The sequence below is a fragment of the Lepisma saccharinum genome, chromosome 21 (genome assembly GCF_977018435.1).
Source record: "Lepisma saccharinum chromosome 21, izLepSacc3.1, whole genome shotgun sequence".
In the NCBI taxonomy this organism is placed as follows: Eukaryota; Metazoa; Arthropoda; class Insecta; order Zygentoma; family Lepismatidae; genus Lepisma; species Lepisma saccharinum.
In genome coordinates this window covers 9,806,649-9,829,013 of record NC_139249.1, presented here as the reverse complement: position 1 = coordinate 9,829,013, position 22,365 = coordinate 9,806,649, and the positions used below count along the sequence as shown (strand labels likewise).

Below are 22,365 nucleotides of genomic sequence, written 5' to 3'. Positions count from 1 at the left end.
GTTTCTTCCTGTGTGCTGCTACAGTGTTCGTTTACTATGTTTAAATCTTAATAGTGGATTTCAGTTGCTGCAGTACTGGAAGCCAAATGTGATAAACTTGTCCTTTGTCCTTGTTTAACTAATGCGAAAAGTGTACAATTCCATGAGTCTCTTTGATCTTAGTGTCAATCAGAGCCTGTGAGGTATGCCTGGTGGAAACTTTATTGATTGTGAGACTGTTGAATATGAAGTGTTTGGCCAGTCCAGTCGTTGGCGTCTGTCAGGTGTTGTTGTATCTCTTCACTGAGTGATCTAATGTACCTGCCAATGCACTGCATTTACTTGGCACCACATACCTCTGGGCTGTATAGGGGTGAGAGGAAATATCACTTGCGTTTGTTGAGTGCACTGGCTATTTTGGCCATTGGTTTGCGTGTTAGTATAATGTTGTACTGCCTCATGGTCTTGGCAAGGTGGTTGGATATGGTTTGGTGTGAAGGCAAGGTGATCATTTCAGTTTATTGCTGATTGTTTGGGAGTCCTGCACCCTGGCTGTGCAGTTTAAGCTTTAGACTCCAGCTACGGGATGCCTGTAGATTTGTGTTTTGGTACAGTAAATGAAGTTTGTATGTTGTTTTTTTTAGAAATATTGCATTATGAACCAGACAGTAAAAACAAACTATTGTCAGTGTGTGAAACTTGATTTCTAGAAAAACATGATTCACTTCATTTTTTTGTTAAATTTCTTCAACATTGTCAAATAATAATTGGAGCTGTCCGAGTGAACCATCCCAAGCAAGCAACCTTCTAACCGAAGTTGAAAAGGGAACTTATTAATTGTACTCTTTATCAGTGAAGAGTTTCACAGTTTTACTGTACAGTTGTCAAATATTCAGAACCCTCATCACAATTTAACCTCTACTCTTTCTTACCCAAGAGACGTCACAGAACTGCTTCAGAGACTTTGGGAGATTTCAGATGAAGAGTTCATCCAAATATTTCAAATTGCTTCTGGAAAGTGTCAACAGACATTCTATTCTGAAATTGCGATTCCAAGAATAACAAACCACCAAAAGAACGAGATAACTCTCCTCCAACTATTATAGAGGAAGGGGGGGGGGGGTCATGTGCCATTGGCCTTTGGGGATAGGCACCCCTGGCTGGACCCCTTCCAAATTTTCTTTCTAGATACTCCCCTGTCCGTAACTGTTTGGATGACCGTCCACCTCTGCTTAGGCATGTGGGAGTGAGACTGGCAGTCTGTAGGTAGCCACTGGCCCCCACGGGCTGTTAAGTCACAGGTTTGGATAGGGACATGAAAATTTAGTCTTTGCTGGAGGCACATAATGTGAGATTACGCACTGCAATGTTCATTTTAGGTGGGAAATGCAGCTTTCAATACCCTTCCTTAGATTCATAATATAATGCAAGAATTCTCCTTTCACAGCAACTCACACAATCTGCAGTTACTCCAAGTATGCACATGTGCACATACAGACAACTCTTCCCATTAGCGCAACTCAAACTTACTTGCAACAACGGAGAAGCCCTTTTCTCCAAAAAATGTCGGAAGCCGATGGCAGTGACCAAAGCTGTGGTGGTAGCAGTACCGTAAGCCACTGCTAACTGAAGAGGGCTGGTTGGCGACTTGGCATTCCGGTTCGTGTAATTTACAAGTGCGTTGAAAGACTGGTTCACCCACTGCCAAAACACTACAGCAGGTACAGTTCTGCATTTAGAAGGAAGAAAATACAATTCCATTTTTTGGTAACGTGTATTGTAAACTTGCAACTCGCAAGCTACTAATATGAAGTGCTAGAAAATTGAAAATAATCACTGTTTAACTTACTTATTTTCATAGAGAAACTCTAACACTGGAAAAGTAAAATATCATTGCATCAATGTCAAAACCACAAATGTACAAATTTTGTGTTTTTCACCTAGTGAATTTTCCGACTAGTTTCTTTTTTAATATAGATCCATATGCTAAGTCATAAGTAGTCATAAGTAGGTACACAATTTACCAATAACATTTATCAAAATGTAAAACCTGCATTTCCCCAGGACAATGAATATTAAAATAAAGGTTGTGGCATAAGAATGGGCTTTTTTAAATGCAACGAAACTAACACTACATTTACGAGGGGCGATCAGATTGCTCCGACCCTAACATAGAAGGAATGACGTTATGATTGATTTTTATTTTGTTATTGTTTAGTGATCCTTTATATCCCTTCATTCTGAATTGCAAGTCTGGGTAACGTACAGTTTTCTTTTTACAGGGGTTTAACTGAGTGAAGTTGTGTCAATGTGCCAGAATGGAGAAAACTGTGTGAAGAAAAAGTGGACGGTATCCAAAATTCATGAGGACTTGGTGGATAGACTAGGGGACACTGCTCCTTCATACAGTATGGTGAAGAAATGGTGTTGTGAGTTTAATTGTGGGAGAGAGTAGTGTGAGGATGAACATGCAGGTGGAGCACCAAAAACTGTCATAACGACCGAAAACATTAACGAAGTCCACAATATTGTGCTGAAGGATCGTCGAGTCACTATCCATCATGTTGCTGAGATGTGTGGCCTGTCATATGGCACTGTGCAAAACATAATTACCCAGTAATTGCAAATGAAAAAAATTGTTGTAAAATGGGTCCCTCGAAACCTCACTCCAGATCAGAAGTGCACCCGAGTGCTCATCAGTCAAGCACTTCTTGACAAGTTTCGTGCTGATATAGACGATTTCCTTGCCCGATTTGTAACTATGGATGAAACATGGGTCCATCACTTAGACCCAGAAACAAAATCGCAAAGCATGGAGTGGAAACACCCACATTCTCCACCAACGAAGAAGTTCAAGGTGCAAACGTCAGCCAAGAAGGTGATGGCCTCAATTTTCTGGGACTGCAACGGTGTCCTTCTTGTGGACTATCTACAAAGAGGACAAACCATCACAGGCACATACTACAGTGACCTAATCAAGAAATTACGTGATTCCATCTAGAAAAAGAGGCTTGGGATGTTGACCCGCGGTGTGCTCCTTCACCAGGATAATGCACCTGTCCACACCTCCCACATTGAGAGGGTCGCTATCAGAAATACATCGTTCGAATTGTTGCCCCCACCCACCCTATTCCCCAGATTTGGTCCCCAGTTCCGTTTGTTCAAATATATGAAGAATATTTGTGGGCAAAACATTTCTGATGATTCTGAGGTGATAAGGACTGTGGACTCATAGTTGGAGGACCAGTTGGAAGATTTTTTTTTTGCAAGGTATCCAGGCGTTCAAGCACCGACGGGAAAACTGCATTGGAGTTGCAGGGAAGTATGTTGAAAAATAAAAAAAAATTGAAACCCTATTGCCGCTCTTTCTATGTTAGGGTCAGAGCAACCTGATTGCCCCTCATAATTAGACAAAAATACAAACACATCAATTACACCATTACATATTGCATTTGCAAAATATGCAAACTCAGAGTCACATTCATATTTTGAAATTTTTATCCTACAGATGAGCACCATTTCGTCGTTGACACACTGACAATCTGCGACGGAAATCGTCCATGGCACATTCCAGTAGCCTCAAAGTTCTTCACCCACATCCCGATTGCATTGGCCAATGAAATAGGATCATGTCTCCAGAGATTAAAATATCAATATTCTTATCTCGCAGCGGTAACAGTCACCAGAATGCCCTCAAAGCTACAACACATTGAGTTCCGCTCCAGCGATCCATGTCTGCAAATGGCAATCAATAAGTGTTGTCAACAATGAAAATATATAAACTCATTTTTATGCCCCACTTGATACTTTTATGTCAAAGTAATATTTGGCACATTCATGGTTTTGGCATTGATGCAATGATATGTTTTCGCTTGAAGCCAGCGAAGGAAAAGAGGTGTTCCTTTGATGTTAGAAAAGAAGAGAAGCAATTGCCCTTTTACTATTACATTAATTGAGAATACATTGTTAGTTTTAGAGGTCTCAGGTGAAGGGGATCTCACTCTGCACCCACACATACTACTCTGAAATTTAACTGAGCTTTGTGGAACAACTGTAGCTATGTGTTAAAAAGCAAACAAATTATGAACAGTTTGTTGCTTTTACGTTTGGTTGAGGCCTCCCTGATGGCGCAGTGGTAGCGTTGTTGTCTTGTAATCAAGGGGTCCCGAGTTCGATACCCAGTGGAGGCACATAGTGGTTCGGATCCCACTTTAAACTGTAGGTCCAGCCTTACTGTGCATAAAGTGGACTTAAAACACCAAATCATTAATTATGTTTGGTTGATAGGCTCTTAATGGGTTGACTTCTGTAAGTTTTTCTGGATATATATACACAGTGTTTCCACTATGAAACCAAAAAATTTTGAAATGCATTTCTTTGCATCTGAAGTTGTATAGTTCTGATTCTGATCCATGCAGAGACTCGCAAAGTTCATTTGGAAATTTTGAGTTGCTCATCTAAGCCACAGTGGCGCTGCAGTCGATCATTTTCTAAAATGGAGATTAAAACTAGCAAGGATTGAGCTCAGTCCAAAAATTCGGAGGAAAAACAAAATAATACAGCATGAAACACTACTTTTATTATTATTATCAAATAAGATTGGAAATGTGAATAAATGATACTGTCATACAGAAGGAAGAAATTACAATGGACATGTAACAGTTAAGTACTTTAATACACAATCTTCTAGTGTACTTTCAAGAGGAATAATTACAATTACTTACTGAATAATAATTATAAAAACATATCCAAAAATTATAAGCTTCTGCATGAAAACTCAGTTTTTTTAAAGTTTTTTTTTTAAAGAAGTTATCTTGGGATATCAGCCAAGTGATTTCTGGATAGGCTTCCGACCTTTCAAGAGCTAACGTCACTCTCATCTTCAAGGATTGAAGCTCGGAAGGCTATCCAAAAATCACATGGCTGATATCCTGAGAGAACTTCTTCATCATTCATCATATGCTGCCAGGAAAGCTTCAAGAATTACTTCAATTTAATTCTTGTTTCTAACTAATCAGTGGAGGTTGACTTAAGATGAATACTACCACTGTACCTGGTTTTATATACAGACAAACATTTCAGAGACTTGTTCTGTCTCCATCTTGAGGGCAGTGCATTGTTACGTGTTCATATGTAGGCAGTCCGCAAATACAGAATTATTCCTCAAACACGTCCTGTGTTCAGGGAGCACGTAAGACAGAACAAGTGGCTTGAGTAATGTTGTAGCACATAAAACCAGGTTCAAAAGACCAAATCATGGGTACTTTTGAGAAGAATCTTATGAATTTAATAAAGTACATGTTTTCGTCTGTTTCATAAATTTTAAGAGTAGAATCAAGGTACACATTTAATTGAAAATACTCCAGTAATTTGCCCTATTAACCCTTAGTACGCCGCACGGTCTGACGAAAGTAAGCCCAGTGTCGCCGAGGCTTTGAGCGGGAAATTTGAATTCGTATACATAATGGAGAAAAATCGTAATAACTCTGGCACTATGGGACCAATCTACTTCGGATAACTTTTGTTTTGCAGGCAATACATCGGTGCATGCAACCATGTAAAATTTGGATGCCCCAACCGTGGGGGGCTTACGGGCAGGGGCTGCATCCCCCGAATTTCAATGAAAAAATCATAAAAATGTGGAGTTTGCCCCCTCTTCTCCAGCTACTTTGGGGAGAAAACCCGAACTTTTGCTTTTTTCATTCGCACTTGCATCTTGTGTAGCTACTGTGAATCTTTCTTCCCTGTTGACTCGGCTCTTTGTGGAAATATGTCCGGAAGGAAACGATTGTGCCTTAGGGAAATCGATGAGCTGTTATATGATACGAACTGTTTATGGTGATGCCTTTGTTAGTCCTAACAGAGGAGGGAAGGGAGCCTTTGCAATAGTTTGTTTTGTCTATACTTCTGGATAGACGCACGCTTTAGACTCATGCTTCTGGCCTCTCGCTATCGTCAAGCTTCATTGCATTTCTAACTTAGAGGCGACAGAAAGCTGACACCGCCAAACCTCATCCAATCCCCTCTCTCCTTGCCCTCCCCCCCCGCCACTACTTCAGCTGGATCACCAGGTCTAAACACAAAGAAGAATGTGTGCCTTATCAGTACTAAATCACAGCGTTGGAAGCTTGGAGGAAAACAGCATCGTAAATACCAAGCATTTATTGTGTCTGTCAACTGAAGAGCGAACATATTCCGAGAATGGAGGGGGGGGGGGATTTGAAATTTTTCGAAACACAATTGCGAAACATGTTCCCGAACGAACTGTCAGTGTTTCAACCTCAATATACAAATATAAGTGTGGCAAACCCTCGATAATTGTATCTAAAGCTGTTCGTAACATATGTGTTACGGCGGTGAACTAAGGGTTAACCTTTTGGATCCCAAGCATCTCGAACGAGATACCTAAAAGTAACCCTCACGGTCCCAAGCATCTCGATCGAGACGCTGTGTCAAGGTCGTAGTTTTTACGTTATAACTTTTCTATTTTTGGCTAGAATTTCGATTTTTTTATATATTGTTCCTAACACATGTATTTAACAGAAATGTTTCTTGCACCTTTTTTTTCTTCGTGAAAATGGAGGTGAAAAGGCTGGAAACGGGACTTCTCTTTTCAAGGGAAAATATAAATTTCAAACATTTCAACAATTTTTCTAAATAATTTTTGGGGGTTTTCTCCCTTCTCCCTCCATATATACGCCAAATTTGCATACATTTTGCATTTTGACATTTTTTTGGGGGGGAGGGCGGGGGAAACGCCATTTTTTTAAGAAAAGTATTTTTGAGGGGATTTCCCCCCTTTCCCCCTCCATATGTACGCCGAATGTGCATAAATTATATATCGTCTGAATCTCTGATTCATTCTGCGTACAATGGTATATCTTTCATATCTCTAGGACATTTAGTTTCTGAGCTATAGTCATTTCAAGGTACCGCTGCATTTTGAAGCTTGAATCAGTGGCCATTCCTTTTGGGGGTACAACTCGTTACATTGGTCATACGACAATGATGCAAATATTTTTCTGTTTCTTCCATGCCAGCGATAATTTCTATGTGCATTTTGAACTTTTCATATCCTTTTTTTCGGGGGCGGAGGGGGGCAAAACCCCATTTTTAAAAAAAGTATTTTCAGGGGATTTCCCCCCTTTTCCCCTCCATATATACGCCGAATGTGCATAAATTATATATCGTCTGAATCTGTGATTCATTCTGCGTACAACGGTATATAGTTCATATCTCCAGGGCAAATAGTCTCGGAGCTAAAGTCATTTTAAGATACTGCTGCATTTTGAAGCTTGAATCAGTGGCGTGCCGACCATTCCTTTTGGGATGTACAACTCAAGTTACATTGGTCATATGATAATAATGCAAATATTTTTGTGTTCCTTACATTTCGGCGATCATTTCCATGTGCATGTCGACACTGTCATGTACCTTTTTTGAGGGGGCGGGAGGGGGGCGAAATCAATTTTTTTTTAAAAAAAATATTTTCAGGGGATTTCCCCCCTTTCCCCCTCCATATATACGCCGAATTTGCATACATTTCATATAGTCTGAATCTCTGGTTCATTCCGCGTACAACGGTATATCACTTATCTCTCTAGGGCAATTAGTCTCCGATCTACACTCATTTAATTGAAACTCTGCATTTTGCTCAAAATCGGCTCGGGACCGTGAGGCTTACTTGTGAAAATGGCCTTGGGACTCAAAAGGTTAAAGAGTTCAATTAATTTTAATTTACACTAGGTTGAACATACAAGATGATGGCTTACCTGTAGAATTGCAACATTGCACCTGTAATGAGCATACCTCCCGGGACCTGAAATGACATTCTCCCAAACACATTCTGCCTTTCGCCCGAGTCTGGATGAAATGCAGATTCATATAGCTTCCTAGCGTAAATGATCTGTTCTACAGTTGTACCAGGGGGTTCTTTACCAACCCTGCGAACCAAGGACAAAGAAAAAATTAGAACAACCAATGTTTTCCAACCTTTACAAAGATCATTATTTTCCGTTCTTCCATGACCCTTTTTGAAGACATCCAAATGTCAAAACTCCCTTCCACGCAGGCCCGTAGCCAGCCCTCTTTACATTAGGTAAAACCAGGGCCGTATCAAGGTTTGTGGAGGTCCCTGGGCAAAATGTTTTATGGGGCTCCCCATTTTTTTATTATTTTTTACTAGGAGCTTTATTAGCTCAATATGTTAACCACCAATTTTCAGCAGTTGAAATGGTAGACCTTATTTTAGAATCGGTAGTGATTCACAATCGAACATATCGCAGATGGGTTTGCAGGGAGAATAGCGCAGTCAAATAAAGTTACAGGATGAAAATTGTAGCGCTATAGCAGCAAATTCTGCATCTAAATGTCTACAGTATATTATGAAGAGTGAACACCGTAACTACAATATGTAGTAAATACTATGCAGGTTCAGACAGGACCAGAGAACTGAGCAGTAGACTGTACTTATGTACATAATTTATTATAAATGATACAATTAAGAGTAAATATGTCACTACATATGCACGGTCCATCTACTGGACAATTACAGACAGGTTCATTGTGGAAATTGTAGTAACTACACTTTCTTTAAGAAAATTCCCAACGTCTTAACACTTATAGTACACATTTTTCTTGCCTTTTATCCATGGTATAAAGTGTACTGAGCTTCAGATATCAACAAACAGATCGACGGAGAGCTGAGCTACAATTGGATCCAGAAGGGTGTAGACATACGATAATATTGAAGTTTTTTTTATTTTTAAAATACAACTGCTTATGTAATTTTTCACAAGCATAGCCAGCTGGTTAAAAGATTTTTTTGGTGGAGGCCCTTCACAGCTTCCTTTTGGTGGGGGCCCCGGGGCAATTGCCCCAGTTGCCCATAGGTTAATCCGGCCCTGGGTAAAACTATTTTGCATTCTAATTTGTTTAAGGTGAAGAGTGAAAATGTAGACAGAATATATTATTTTGTTCACAACTTCGTTAGTTCATCTTGAGCCTCCCCGATGGCACAGTGGTAGCGTCGTTGCCTTGTAATCAAGGGGTCCCGGGTTCGATACCCGGTGGAGGCACATGGCACATTGGTTCGGATCCCACTTTAAACCGTAGGTCTAGTCCCGATTAGCCTTACTGTGCATAAAGTGGACTTAAAACACCAACTCAAACCAACTCGTTAGTTCATCTTGTTTATGAGCAGAAGTCTAAGCAGCGGCAAGTGTTTACAAGATTCTCTAGACTTTAGAAACTTCTTTCATAGGGGACCTTCTTTATCTGCACCTTCACTGCCCCTGTTGCAGCCTCCAGTATGGCAGAAATCTGTGACTTTGACGTCATCATCCACATTACTTCCACATCTACCTCAAATATCAAGAGATCCAGTTTTGGGAACAAAGAGGAGTTTTATTGCTTTGGCCGGGTTACGGCAGTGCCTATGATTGAAGTGAATATTGTACATTTTTGCTTGTACGATATAAATATCTGTATCATCAAAAATAGTATGGAGTGTGTATTAAGGGATGGTGTCAGTAGCAGTCATTAGCACTTCAAGAGATGTTTTAGAAGATAAACTGTAGTATTTGTGCTGGTCGAGCCTGCATTTTTTGCTGAAAATTTCTACATATATATATATGTGTGTCCGAATTTTATATTTTAAATTAACTTAATGACCCCCAACACATATAATTTACCTTCATCTAATGCTGTTAACTTTTGAAATATGGACTTTGTTTACAAATTTTAGATTTCTTTTTCTACGTTGAATTTATCTCATCAAATTTCACCTAACTGATTGATTATTTTACTTCGCACTTCTGGCTAATTGCGAATAGATGAAATTTCACCTAATTATCACAATGATTGACCTAAAATGCGACAAATTTAGCAAAATACAATACAAAGAGAGAGAATTTTTTTATGGGAGTTGCTATGTAGATTTCGATGTCTATTGAATAGGCTTCCATATGCATCCATTCTATATGCAGACATTTGGTCAATACAATTTTCAGATATATATAGACAGTCCTGCACATGACCAGAATTTCATTTTTCTTTTCCTTGCCTGATTAAAAGTTTCTCATTATAAACAACAATATGTTAATCTTTTTAAAACCCTTCTCTTTTTAAAACGATTAACGGGAAACACAGAGTTGAATGTCTGGGAAGCTTCGTTCATTGCAGAAGAACACTGGAATAAATTAAATAATGAAAATGGTAACATAGATCCAGTATGGAGTTTTCTTTTTCACAAATGGAGTAAGCCATCTTTAAAATTTAATGTAACAAAAAACATCAAGAGACTTTGTGAAAACAGAATTTGAATTACCTGATGATATTTGGGATTCATAATTCTGTAATAAAAATAAAACAGACTGCTTCTTTTCACAGTTAAGTTGCTATATTACAACAATGTAACATTGACAACATCCATTATATAACGGATTATTTTTGTTTAAAAAATTACTAACCATTGTTATAACTGTATCTTTAGTCAAAATGAAAATAAATGTCTGATGAAAGGAGCGTGTGTTCTCCTGAAACGTCACAAAGAAAAACTGTCTTTTTATGCTTGTAATAACCGTAAACTACAGGAAAATAATTCTGCAATGCAAGCAATGCGTACATACAAGAAAAAACTACTTAACAATTACCTGTTAAAATTGGATTATGTGCCAACTTTCCGATCTTCAAAATTAATTGCCTTATGGAATACTCTCCCCACTCTTATTATTGCATATATGTTCCCCTGCTCTAAATACTTAGAATGGTTCGGTACAAGTCCTGTGTGTTGAATGATTTTGTTGGTAGGAGGAAGGGGAAAACTTTTTGATACATAGAATGCTTATAGGTTAGTATGAAGTTGCAGAAGTTGTTATTCTCATAAATTTGCATCCTCAGGTTTACAAATATTATGTACAAGTACGTAAGTAAAGGAAGTGCAGAGATACTTAACCAATGAGACCAAACCTACTTAACCTACTCATGTAAAGCAGAAGAAAGTACAGAAATACAAACACACTGTAACAAAACTTGGTAATTATGCGATATCGCCCGAACACCTCTCACTCGTTCATTTAGTTAATTTTAGCATTGACACTTACCTATTCTGCATTGCGGAAGATTCTTTAAGGTGAAGTTAAGCATTTTTCCATAAAATAGTGTCAACTTTTCATATTACGAGTCATTATTTGTCTTCCTTGTTCCGCTTGGGTAACATACAATATGGCGTGCACTCGTCATGGATCATCGCGCGTCGTGCTTGTGTTTTGTCGATTTGGAGTGGGTATGCAGTGTTTCAACCTTTTTAACCAAAAAATACCTACTTTCGTGTTCATCATGTCATCACAAACCATTGACGGATAGCCCCATGGACCATTTCCGGCAAGGTTAGGTTAGGTAAGCATAGTTAAAAAAAATAATTTGTAAAAAAAAGGCATGTTTGGAAACACTGGCGAGACTGCGTGACTTTCGACGCTTGCGCCATCTGCAGGTACATAATGGAAACAACGGCATAATGTTGTCGCTTTACAGAAAATGCAAGTTCCTTACATAAAAAGTGATTATTTCTTGTTCTGCAGCATTCTATGGTGAAGATTTCAGTTTCCGCGAAAGAAAATACCTCGAAGAACTTCGACAATGCTACAGAAACTGATTTCAGTAAGTAGTTTCTCCTGTAAATTTGAAGAAATCCGTTCAGGCGATATCACATATTTACCCAAAACATCAACTGTACTTACCGATATTGTTCTAGTAAAAGCTTAGCTTCATCTAGTGTATTATTGGAGCATACAACTGTCCTAGGATCCGTGACCCAAAAGAAATAGTTCAACCTACCCAGAAAGGTTGACCGGTCCCATAATGGTTTATCAAGATCGAGGCGATCAGTAGTAGGCCTACTTGACATTATATCTGGATGTATATTCCTGTAGAGAAATTGAACATAATTTATTAGAAACTCTTTAAAATTAGAAGTTTGTAATAGCTAATATACACAATGATTGGTAACTAGAGAACCTCAGGTATTTGCATCTGTCATGTGAAGAGTGGGCAAAGGGAAGGGGGGTGGTTAAGACATGCATATTGTTAAAAATGGTATAATTTAACAATACAGGGAATTTCTCCAATTTGTTTGAATTTTCGGTTACTTACTAATTTGGGTCTCCTAATCACGAATCTGCACTTAAAATTTGGCGCTCACGTATAAATTTGGCGCTTATTTGGGGGCAGGTGAATCCGGCCACTTTCTAACATGCCCTTAACAGGGAGTCTATAGATATAGGCGGGAAGCCGGAGCAAAGGGGAGCGGAGCGGAGGCGGGGCCGCGATAGCTGTTGGGGGCGGTAGGTCGATTACCCCAGGGGCGGAGCCCGGAACCGGCGGGAAATTTGGAAATCGAGGGTGTGGAAATAAGAACTTAATTTCGATTATTTTGCTATTTCCACGTGTGAGCGCCAAATTTTGACTGCAGATTCGTGATTAGGGGGCCAAAATTAGTGAGTATGCCGAATTTCAAACAAAATGGAGAAATTCCCTGTATTGTAAAATCGCTCCCTTTCTCGAGTAGGTTACGTTCATCCAGTGCGAATTTATCAGCACCATGCAATCCCAAGTACCAAGAAACTCACAAGTGTTTTGCGCATTTACTGTAATTGCCATGCTTACCGCATTGCAGATAAACATGCATAAAAGCTATAGAGTACAATGCCAAGGTCACCATCACTGAATAATCAGTCACAAAGATACAAAACTCAACGTATAGTTAAGAACATCTTGAACAAAAACATCGATTTACCACAACTTTCAACGTACACACATTCTTAATGGATTATTTTCAACATTTGATTCAACAATGATGTAATTTTTTATTACAGGTTTTAGGACTTTGGCGTAGGATAGAGAAATTAAATAACCCATCAATCAATTCTGCTGTAAATAGAATGCTGTGCACATTTCTTAGAGCAACAGACACCAAAGGAAACTGTTACCACTCTGCTGCTACTCTTAACTGTATACCATAAATAATTGCCTTTAATTAGTACCCTAAACGGATGAACCCCTCTCTCGGATAGCTATTTTTGTGTCACAAGAGGCTGTTTATCTCGTAATTACGTTACACAACCATGTTTGCTGGTGTCCTGTCCCTTGCACTTTTCTGTCTGCTACAGCTGTAGCCAGTACCTGTATTCAATAACATCTTCTTCTTCTTCGTGACCCTTACCGCCGGGTATATGGCAGTTTTGGTCAAAGGTCTGCGATGTAGCACACTTGTGAGCAGAAGTACCATTGAATCGAAGTCATAGTAAGTTGTGGTCGTAAAGATATTGTAATATTACACTTCACTGTATTTTAGTACTGATCAGAAGCTTGAACATACACACAAATTTCAAAATTGAATACCATTCTGTCTGGCAAAACTATATAATATCCACATCGTACGCGGTGAAGGAGACGATAATAGGGATGGTATGGATATGGGAAATGGTATTTTGGCTCTGTGTAAACAGTTAAAAAGAGCGTGTCTGTATTTGCTTCTTAACGGGCAATGGAAGAAGAGATAAACTGGCGTTTGTTTGTTTTCTCCGCAATCACAAGCAGGGGAGGGATTTTGATGCAGTCTTGCTAGGTGTTCGTTTGTGCAAACGTGTCCCGTTCGTAGGCGAAGTGTGAAAGTTATCACTTCACGAGGAAGTTTCAGTTTATGAAACCAGGGTCGACTGACTACTTTTTCTGCGTACCATTTTTAAGTGGTCGTATTTGCAATTTGATTAAGTGCCCGAGCTTCCCATTGGGAATTAAGTTTCATTTTAACTCGGGGTAGAAGATCAGTATAGGATAAACGAAGGGGAGTAGGAAAAGGAGTGTTCTTTGCCTTTTTTGCGTATTGGTCCACTAAATCCTGATATATATTAAAATTGCTATGAGCTTTTACGTACGTAAATTGCACTCGTTGATCATTTTGGCGGAGATTTAATGTAGTTTGTAAGATCAGGGACGGGAGAATGGGCATGCGGTATGCATCTTTTCCACAACGATCGAGTGTAAATAAAACACTCATTGCGTCCGTTAGAATTATAGTTTTTTTAAATCCCGCTCCACGGGCATAGAGCAATGCCTGGTGTATGGCATAACATTCTGCCGAAAATATGGACATGTCTTGCGGTAAGGAGAATTGTCTGACTATGTTTTGGCAGGGTGCGTAGAATGCGCAGCCGACATGTTCGTCATCTTTTGATCCGTCAGTGTATATGAAGTCATAGTCTGGCCAAATTTCTTTATAGTATTCATGTCGACCGAAATCAACATAATTGACATTGACAGGTGACTCGGTAGGAATCCTCAAAGTGTAAATCAACGGATTTTCTATAGTGTAACTTAAGTGATATGCTTCTCTATCTATGTTGTAACAATACAAAAAATAATATCTAGAACATGATCTATCCAAAGGTAAAGTTTCACCTAGTTTTCGTTGTATTGCAAATGCTTTATTGAAAGGATGGTTGTGTCTTTCCCATATTTTAAATAGAAATTTCGTAGTAGAATACTGGCGTCTAAATGAAAGGGGCTGTTCAGCGCTCTCGTTGTAGACACTAATATTTGGACTAGATTTCATTAATCCTAGACAAACACGGAGTGCCTGTCTCTGTAAAATGTCTATTTTATCGGCCCAAGTATCAATCGTCCCACCATAAACGGGTGCCGAATACTCGAATAAAGAGCGAAAGCAATTTTTGTAGAACAAAGTCATAATGGAGGGGTGTCCACCCCATTTCGTGTTCGCCAAACCTTTTAGAATATTGATTATTTGTTTTCCTTATGCTAGCAGTTTGTTAATATGGACTTTCCAATCTAATTTTCTATCAAAGGAAACCCCCAGGTAAGTACAGGAAGATACTACCGGAATCTGTAGTATATGTGTCAGATTGTTAGGGTGTCGGTTTGATGTATAAGGGTTAAATATTATAATTTTTGATTTCTCGGCAGAAAAAGATACTCAATAACATCGCTTTGTTATCGAAGAAAACATTCTGATCGGCAGGGCGGATATCATTCACTCCTGTGTTCACTCTTCGTGACAGGCGTTGCTAATTGACGCTGATGACATCAAAAGACTGGGTCCTGTATTTCAATGAGCTAATAGTTTGAAAGAGACTTCGTGTAAAATTATGTATTCTCGAGAAAGATAAAAAAAAAAAAAAAAAAAAGATAACTTCATTCTGATCACCTCCACCAGGAACTAGACTCCCTACGAAGTCAAAAGCCCAGAGACGAAATTACAGATGGAAATAAATTAGAAAATGTGCAAAATTTGTTCATTTCAAAGGGCCTACGATAAAGGGAGATTTGCTCTATCTTTTTGCTTTGCTTTCTCAACGATAAAGGGAGATTTGCTCTATCTAAAGGAAAATGTACGCACATATTGTGCGTACATTAAACACTGCTTGGGTTGCGATTTGCGAAAAGTAGGGAAATCAAGGTTTTCACTTATCGCACAATATTTGAGCAATCTTGTGGTCTGACGTCACGGAAGAAAACTTTTTAATTTTAGGCTATAATTGTTAGATTAGGCTTGCTAGGTTCAATTCTATTAGCATAAATAATATTTCTTTTCAGTGTATTTATGCGAATAGAACCAAACCTAAGAGACCTAACCTAACCTCGTATCGTGTGTGTTGCTTATCTGACGTCAGAACACAAGGTTGCATAAGTGTTGTGAAACAAGAGAGACTCGGAAGTCGAAGTCTGGTCGGAACAAAGAAGAAGAAGAAGATAAAAACCTCGAGCGACAGTTGCAGAGGAAATCAAACTAAGATCGCACAAACATGAAAGAAAATGGGGAAAAATGGAAATAGAAGTCAAGGAAACGGCACTTCAAAAAGAAAAAGTCAAGAAAATGCAACGTGCAACGTGGTCGGAACGGTTGTTTAAAATTCTATCACAATCACTGTCGCAGCCATGTTTCTATTGTTTGTTTATTTTTTTGTGTAGGCGGTGGAGGATTTCAAAATGCAGAAAATGTCGCCAAGTAAAGTGAATTTTGTATATAATTATTGTCAGTGAATTTCTCATTTGATTGTGACGCATATTTTGAAGTAACTATATGTGATTAACTTTTTCAATGACGCTCAAACCAGTCAACATCAACCATGGCATGTAGGAAATCAGAGGTAAGTTGTAAATTAATGTGTGTTAATTGCATGTGCTTCCTGGTAATTATTCCTATTTTTTGTTGTGTATATAAGAAACTGTTTCAACAGAGTTTCAGAGTTTTAATTGAAGAATTTTTTGGAAGATGTTTCAAGAACTCAAAGTGGTATAATTTAACAGTACAGGGAATTTCTCCCAATTTGTTTGAAATTTCGGATACTTACTAATTTGGGTCTCCTAATCACGAATCTGCACTTAAAATTTGGCGCTCACGTATAGAAATTCCTGAATTATGGCTAGCCCCACGGACCATTGGCGCTAGCCCCACGAACCATTGGCGCGTGGTTACTTTAGGGTACCAGTAGTATAAGCCGGAGACACATTAAACTCGTTTGTTTTCAAATAAAAAATCATTGCTACTTACCTCATAAGCATAGCGGAAGATTTTTCAAGTTGGGGATCACTTTTTTTCCCATGAAAATAGCGTTATTTTTAACATTATAATCCTTTATTGGTCGTTGCTAATTCGGCGCGCAAATTTTGACTCACGTTGTCTATCGTCAGCTGATGTGCAGTGTTTCCAAACTTATGAACCGATAAATGCCGCACAAACTATTCACAAAAGGTTTTTAAGCGAAAATTGAGGCTAGACTCTACTTTACATCCTTATCTGCATGGTGATTGCTTCTTTGCGTTCGCGTTGCGCGATCGTGGTGCGACACCCGGCATCTCTTCGGGTAAGTACCTTTTTCTTTTTACACTTTCTGTTCACGATAGCCCCACTATCCATTCACGGGGTCGAGGTATGCCTAGGAGGTTAGGTTAGGTTCCATTAGCACTCATTTCACCCCTAAATATGTGCTTCATCATCTAAAAAATTCCTGAGTACGTTCAATTGCGCATATCCGGACAACATCGGTTTTTCTCGATTTACTCCTTCAGGAAATTTTTGCTCGCTTTGGGATTTAAGTTGCTGAATTCCTTATAAAATAAGCTTTCCAACGATATATGACATGTATTCCTTAGGAAAAGGACGTAAACTAGAGTCTTACCTTAGGCTACATTGGGAAAAAAAAACTGCTCACACGTCATCTTGTCAAACTTCTGCGTGGTTGCTACACTGTGAGGGGGTTACATAACCGAACGCACGGAACATTTGATTCACGTAGTCAACGGTAATGGCGGCACGAGCTATCGTACAACGGAGATGCATGATTGACGAAAAATACCTTATTTACAGGCAAAATACGTTACACGATTCTAAAAAACAATTTCCCCGGTTTCAGAAAGTCCCCAAGCACGCAATTCCGTAAGTACTTTCTCGTCTTTTCTCCTGTAAATTTTAAGAAATCCGTCTCCAGCTTATACTACTGTTACCGTAAGACCAGTCTGTTCCTCCTCCCTAACAACGCTTGTCACTACACCCAATGAGGTGAAGGATCTATTGTTGTCTCTTTCAGTTCACCGTGCCCTAGGACCGGACGATATCAACACCATGTTCCTCAGAAAAACTGTGCAATCCCTGTGCTATCCCCTCTCCATTCTCTTGAACAGATGTTTTTCGGAAGGCATCTTTCCTCACGCTTGGAAACAAGCTAACATCACACCGATTCACAAAAGTGGTAACAAAAATTTTGTTTCATCTTACAGACCAATCTCCTTACTCTCTCCTCTTTCCATCATCTGTGAAAAAGTAATCAAAGACAGACTGTACAAATTTGTTTCTCCGTACTTAAGCTCTAAGCAACATGGTTTTCTTCCTGGTAGCTCCTGTCTTACAAACCTGTCTGTTTTACTCTCACATGCTATGAAATGCATTTCAAATAATTCACAATGAGATGTAATATACTTTGATCTGGCCAAAGCCTTTGATACTGTTAGTCATCGTCTTCTGATTCACAAATTATGCAATAGATTCAACATTCATGGCAAATTTCTCACCCTTCTCACAGATTACCTTAGCGATCGCCAACAACATGTCGTTCTTCCTGGAACTGTTTCTAACTTTCTTCCTGTCCTCTCTGGAGTTCCACAGGGTAGTGTTCTAGGACCTCTCTTGTTCATATTATTCGTCGATGACCTTGCCGACCGTCTCACAGCTCCCTCTAGCAATTACCTTCTTTTCGCAGATGACTGTAAAATTTTCAGGGAAATCTCCACTTCCGACGATACTCATCTTCTTCAGAATGACATAGCAACATTTACTTCCTGGTGCCTGACATGGGACCTTACATTACATCCTGACAAGTGTACTACTCTCACTATCTCTCTCAAGAAGAATCTGTTAAAGTCATCTTACTCCATCTCTGGCAATAACATCAAAGCAGTATCCTCTCATAAGGACCTAGGCATTGTTTTCGACCAAAAGCTCACATTTGAGGAACATATTTTATACACCACAAAAAAGTCCATGCGTCTCTTAGGTTTACTCTACCGTTTCACTGAAATTAGTGACATCTCAGCTCTCACTTTGTACTTGAAATCATTCATCTCCCCAATAATAGAATACTGCTCTCCCGTCTGGTCCATGGCATGTCCCACTCACCTCTCCAGAATCGATTCAGTCTTTAACTTCTTCCTAGTTATAGTCCGTCACAGGGTTCCCTCATTACGCAATTTTTCATCTCCGCATCTCTTGTCTTTTCTAAACTTACAAACTGCTTATCAGCGACGTTTGCAGAATGATTTCAGTTACTTATACAAAATTGTGAATGGCAAAATCCACTGCGACACACTCCTTGAGGAATTCCACTTTAGAGTACCTATGCGCACAACTCGCAATACAAGGTTATTTTATACAAAAAAACCTAGACTGGAAATTCAAAAAAGACCTCTTTTTTATAGACTTGCCACACAATACAATGATCTCCCCTCAAATATTGATATATTTTCCTCCGAGTTTGCCTTTCGGTCTTCTATCAGAAGAAATACTTGTAATTAATATCACATAGTGCCATCTCTTACTTATTTTTTTGTTCATTTGCTATTCACTTTTATGTTGTTTTGTTACTCTTAATTATTTCTTATTTATTTTTATTTATTTATTTTATTTTATTTTTTATCTTTATGCTTATTATAATTATTGCTTTCTCATTGTTGACAATTTCAGTGTAAAATGGCCACCTGTGCTGTATCTGAAATTTTCTCAAATAAATAAATAAATAAATATCAGGAATATATATATTTCGTTCTTTAAGTATTCGAAACGGAAAAATCTTGCGATAAATAATGAGCAATTGTGCATTGTCGGTTGCGATGACTGACCCTCTTATTTTGCAAGTATGACACGTGAGCGCCAAATTTTAACTTCAGATTCGTGATTAGGAGCCCTAATTTAGTGAGTATGCCAAATTTCAAACAAATTGGAGAAATTCCCGGTATTGTAAAATCACTCCGGTTTGTTTTCATTCTTGTCCAGATATTATCAATAGTTTAATAGACGTAATTGAGAATATCTAGGCAACAGTGAAAGAAAACCACATGAAGATTTATGTGAATGCTCTAGAAGAAATTCTAAGCAGATTTTGGAATATCATAGTGCTTTTTTGAAAAGAGGAAAATTCTAAAACAGCTACCCCAGCATTGCCCGAAGGTCCAGCCGAGCCTTGAACACAAGTTGTCTACAGTGGCGTCGCGTGTGGTTCACATACGGGTGTTCACAGTAAAACTTTTATACGGATTGGAGATTTACTATTCTCCCTTGTAACTTCATCTTCAATATTGAACAAGTAAGAATAACAGTTCAACTTATTTTCAACAATTTCCCCCCAAAATCATGCTATATCTGAAGCAATACAATACTTTTTTATTCAATTAACACCTTTTTAATTATGTTATTTACAATTAGTGATGGCTTGTGCAAACTAATTAGTATAACATGCAATCTCAGGTATGTACTACAACACAAGACTAATATACTGCACAATCTACTTTGTATTACACGGACCATATGTTAACCAACCACATTTATTCAGCATTGAAAGCACGTGCATCGTTAGCTTAACAGAGGGGTCGCGTCCAGTCCAGAAAATATATATATATTTTTTTGTATATATAAAATATTTGGGTATTGTACAGAATGTCCCCTCGCGCCGCCCGCAATAACTTGGTTGTGATGCTTGTGATTGAATTATCAGTCAATGTGACATTGCTTGTATTCCTTCTTTCCTAGTGTTTTGTATTTTTCCTCCTAGCCATGGTTCAGAGAGAGATTGATTTTCGACCATTTAAAGCAAGGGTTCCCAAACTTGTTTGCTCCACGGCTCCCTTAGTTTTTTCAAGACTTTACCGCGGTGCCCAGAATGTAGCCCTCTCTAACACTTGCAACGCTCAGTTACTTGTAAGATTGCTTGTCTTAAGTTAAAAATTAAACACGTATTACAAGTTCAGAAACATTTTATGTGTAAAAAAAAAGTACTAAATAAGCAGATATTTGAAACATTCAACATTGACTAACGATTCAGTGAAAATATAGGAACATTTCGTTGCACCCCTGTAAGCTTATCAAAGTGCTCCAGGGTGCCGTGGCACACACTTTGGGAACCACCGATTTAAAGTGTATAGTAACATCTGTTCGTGGTTGTCATTAACATATTTACCCGTCGTCGCCTTGTAATCAAGGGGTTCCAGTTTGAAACCTGGTGGAGGCACACAGTGGTTCGGACCCCACTTAAAACTGTAGGTCCAGTCCCGATTAGCCTTCCTGTGCATAAAGTGGACTTACAGCACCAAATCAATGAATCAAACATATTTACTATCCTTGATCGAAACGAATCGTTCCAATCCAGATGCAGTCTCTTTTTAAGCGAGTCGCATGTGCAAATGGTAACAAACGCCCAGGATGTGTCCTGTGTTTGTCCATGAATTGCCGCCTCCAAACAATAAACCAGGAAATCAAAATTGCACATTCACAATGTTGCACCCACATAACCAATTGTACTTCGTGTACCAGTAATTTTTTAATGTTCTTTTAATAACGCATTTGGGAGTACTTACCTCTTGTACAATGTAGAGGTCCGGCTGGTGAGGGCCCATCCTTTTTACTTAAGTTCGTTCTGCTTCGCTCAATCGCAAAAATGACTTTTCTTTCAAACTCCTAACAGTATTCATAGTGTACAAAACACAAAACTACACACACACGCACGTCTGAAAGCCAGTGCACATAAATTCACCCAACCGCTTGTCAATAGATATCTTCCTCTCGACATCGACACTAATGGTACTTGATCTTTCCAAAACAAACGTGCTCCCTTGCAGTTCTTCCAAAGCAGCAGTGTTGCCAACAATTGAAACGCAGAAGTTTCTAAATCTTCAACATGCGCTAATTAAAAATCGCTGAATCAAATTTGCTGGTGAAAAATACAAAATGTATTTTTAAAAAAATGCTGTGGGGAACAACTTACACCAGGTTTATTGAATGTATGTGCATTTATATGCACATTAAAAATGCATTTAATTTCAATTGTGATAATTTAAATGCATATATTATTTCAACTTTCTAACTTCAAAAAAGAAATATACAGCTCTAGTTTTCTGAAAGTTATATTTTGTTCTTTACAATAAGCATATTCTAATAACGTAGAGAATAGTAAAAATGATTTACTAATATCAATTGATAACTTTTTTCGGTAACAACTATTTAGGCCATACGACCCCATACTATTCTGGGTATAGTTACCAGAAAAATGCAGTTGAATTGATGTAAATGTAGTCGGCACTTTCCTTTGCAATTTAAGTTGGTGAGAGTTATTTCCTTGGCATGAAAAACGTCGATTACTGAAGAAAGTTGCACAGTCTGAATTGCCCTTAGATGCACATGCGCAAATCATATAAACTTTGAAAGATATTATGTAACTCCTGCAGACTAGTTTCTAAAGAAAAGTCGCTCGTCACTATTCCGTGAATTTTAGCGCCCACTGGAATTTAAAATACACCAGGTTTAGCGACTTCTCACTAAAGGTTGCAAAGTTTGTAGCGCCGATCTTTTCGAGTCCTCCTAGACGTACCTTGTACGTATATGCTGCACCCTGGTGCCGAATGTAAGAAGTATTGCTGCTTGGATCAGGGTTCGCACCACAATGTTCGTACAGCGCAGTGACATTTTCGGGGTATAGTGGCCAACAGCCCCTTAGCTGCCAGTTCACAACATACAACACAGCCATTGTGTTCATCGCAACCGTGGAAGACAGTGGGAGTCAGTGTTACCAACTATCTAAAAAAAGTTATCAGACGTGAAAGACG

At 38.7% G+C, this 22,365-nt stretch overlaps 1 protein-coding gene and 1 long non-coding RNA gene across 5 annotated transcripts in view; one reads left to right on the top strand and one right to left on the bottom strand.

The window, feature by feature from the left end:
• Positions 1–13,137, bottom strand: part of Sfxn2 (sideroflexin 2) — a 29,884-nt gene extending 16,747 nt beyond the window's left edge. Inside the window, exons 1-4 of one of the 3 annotated variants that reach the window (XM_083143193.1) lie at positions 13,020–13,137; positions 11,718–11,903; positions 7,752–7,922; positions 1,510–1,708 (exon numbers count right to left, since the gene is read on the bottom strand). In XM_083143193.1, coding sequence (XP_082999319.1) covers positions 1,510–1,708; positions 7,752–7,922; positions 11,718–11,884 — 537 coding nt within the window. In that variant the 5' untranslated portion in view covers positions 11,885–11,903; positions 13,020–13,137. Of the gene's footprint in view, positions 1–1,509; positions 1,709–7,751; positions 7,923–11,717; positions 11,904–13,006 lie in introns of all 3 variants that reach the window. The other 2 variants (XM_083143194.1, XM_083143195.1) reach the window with 2 other exon arrangements.
• Positions 13,138–15,783: 2,646 nt separating this feature from the next.
• Positions 15,784–22,365, top strand: part of LOC146004075 (uncharacterized) — a 34,421-nt gene continuing 27,839 nt past the window's right edge. Inside the window, exon 1 of one of the 2 annotated variants that reach the window (XR_014443890.1) lies at positions 15,784–16,145. This is a non-coding gene — a long non-coding RNA (uncharacterized LOC146004075). Of the gene's footprint in view, positions 16,146–19,308; positions 19,854–22,365 lie in introns of those variants that run through there. The other variant, XR_014443891.1, reaches the window with a different exon arrangement.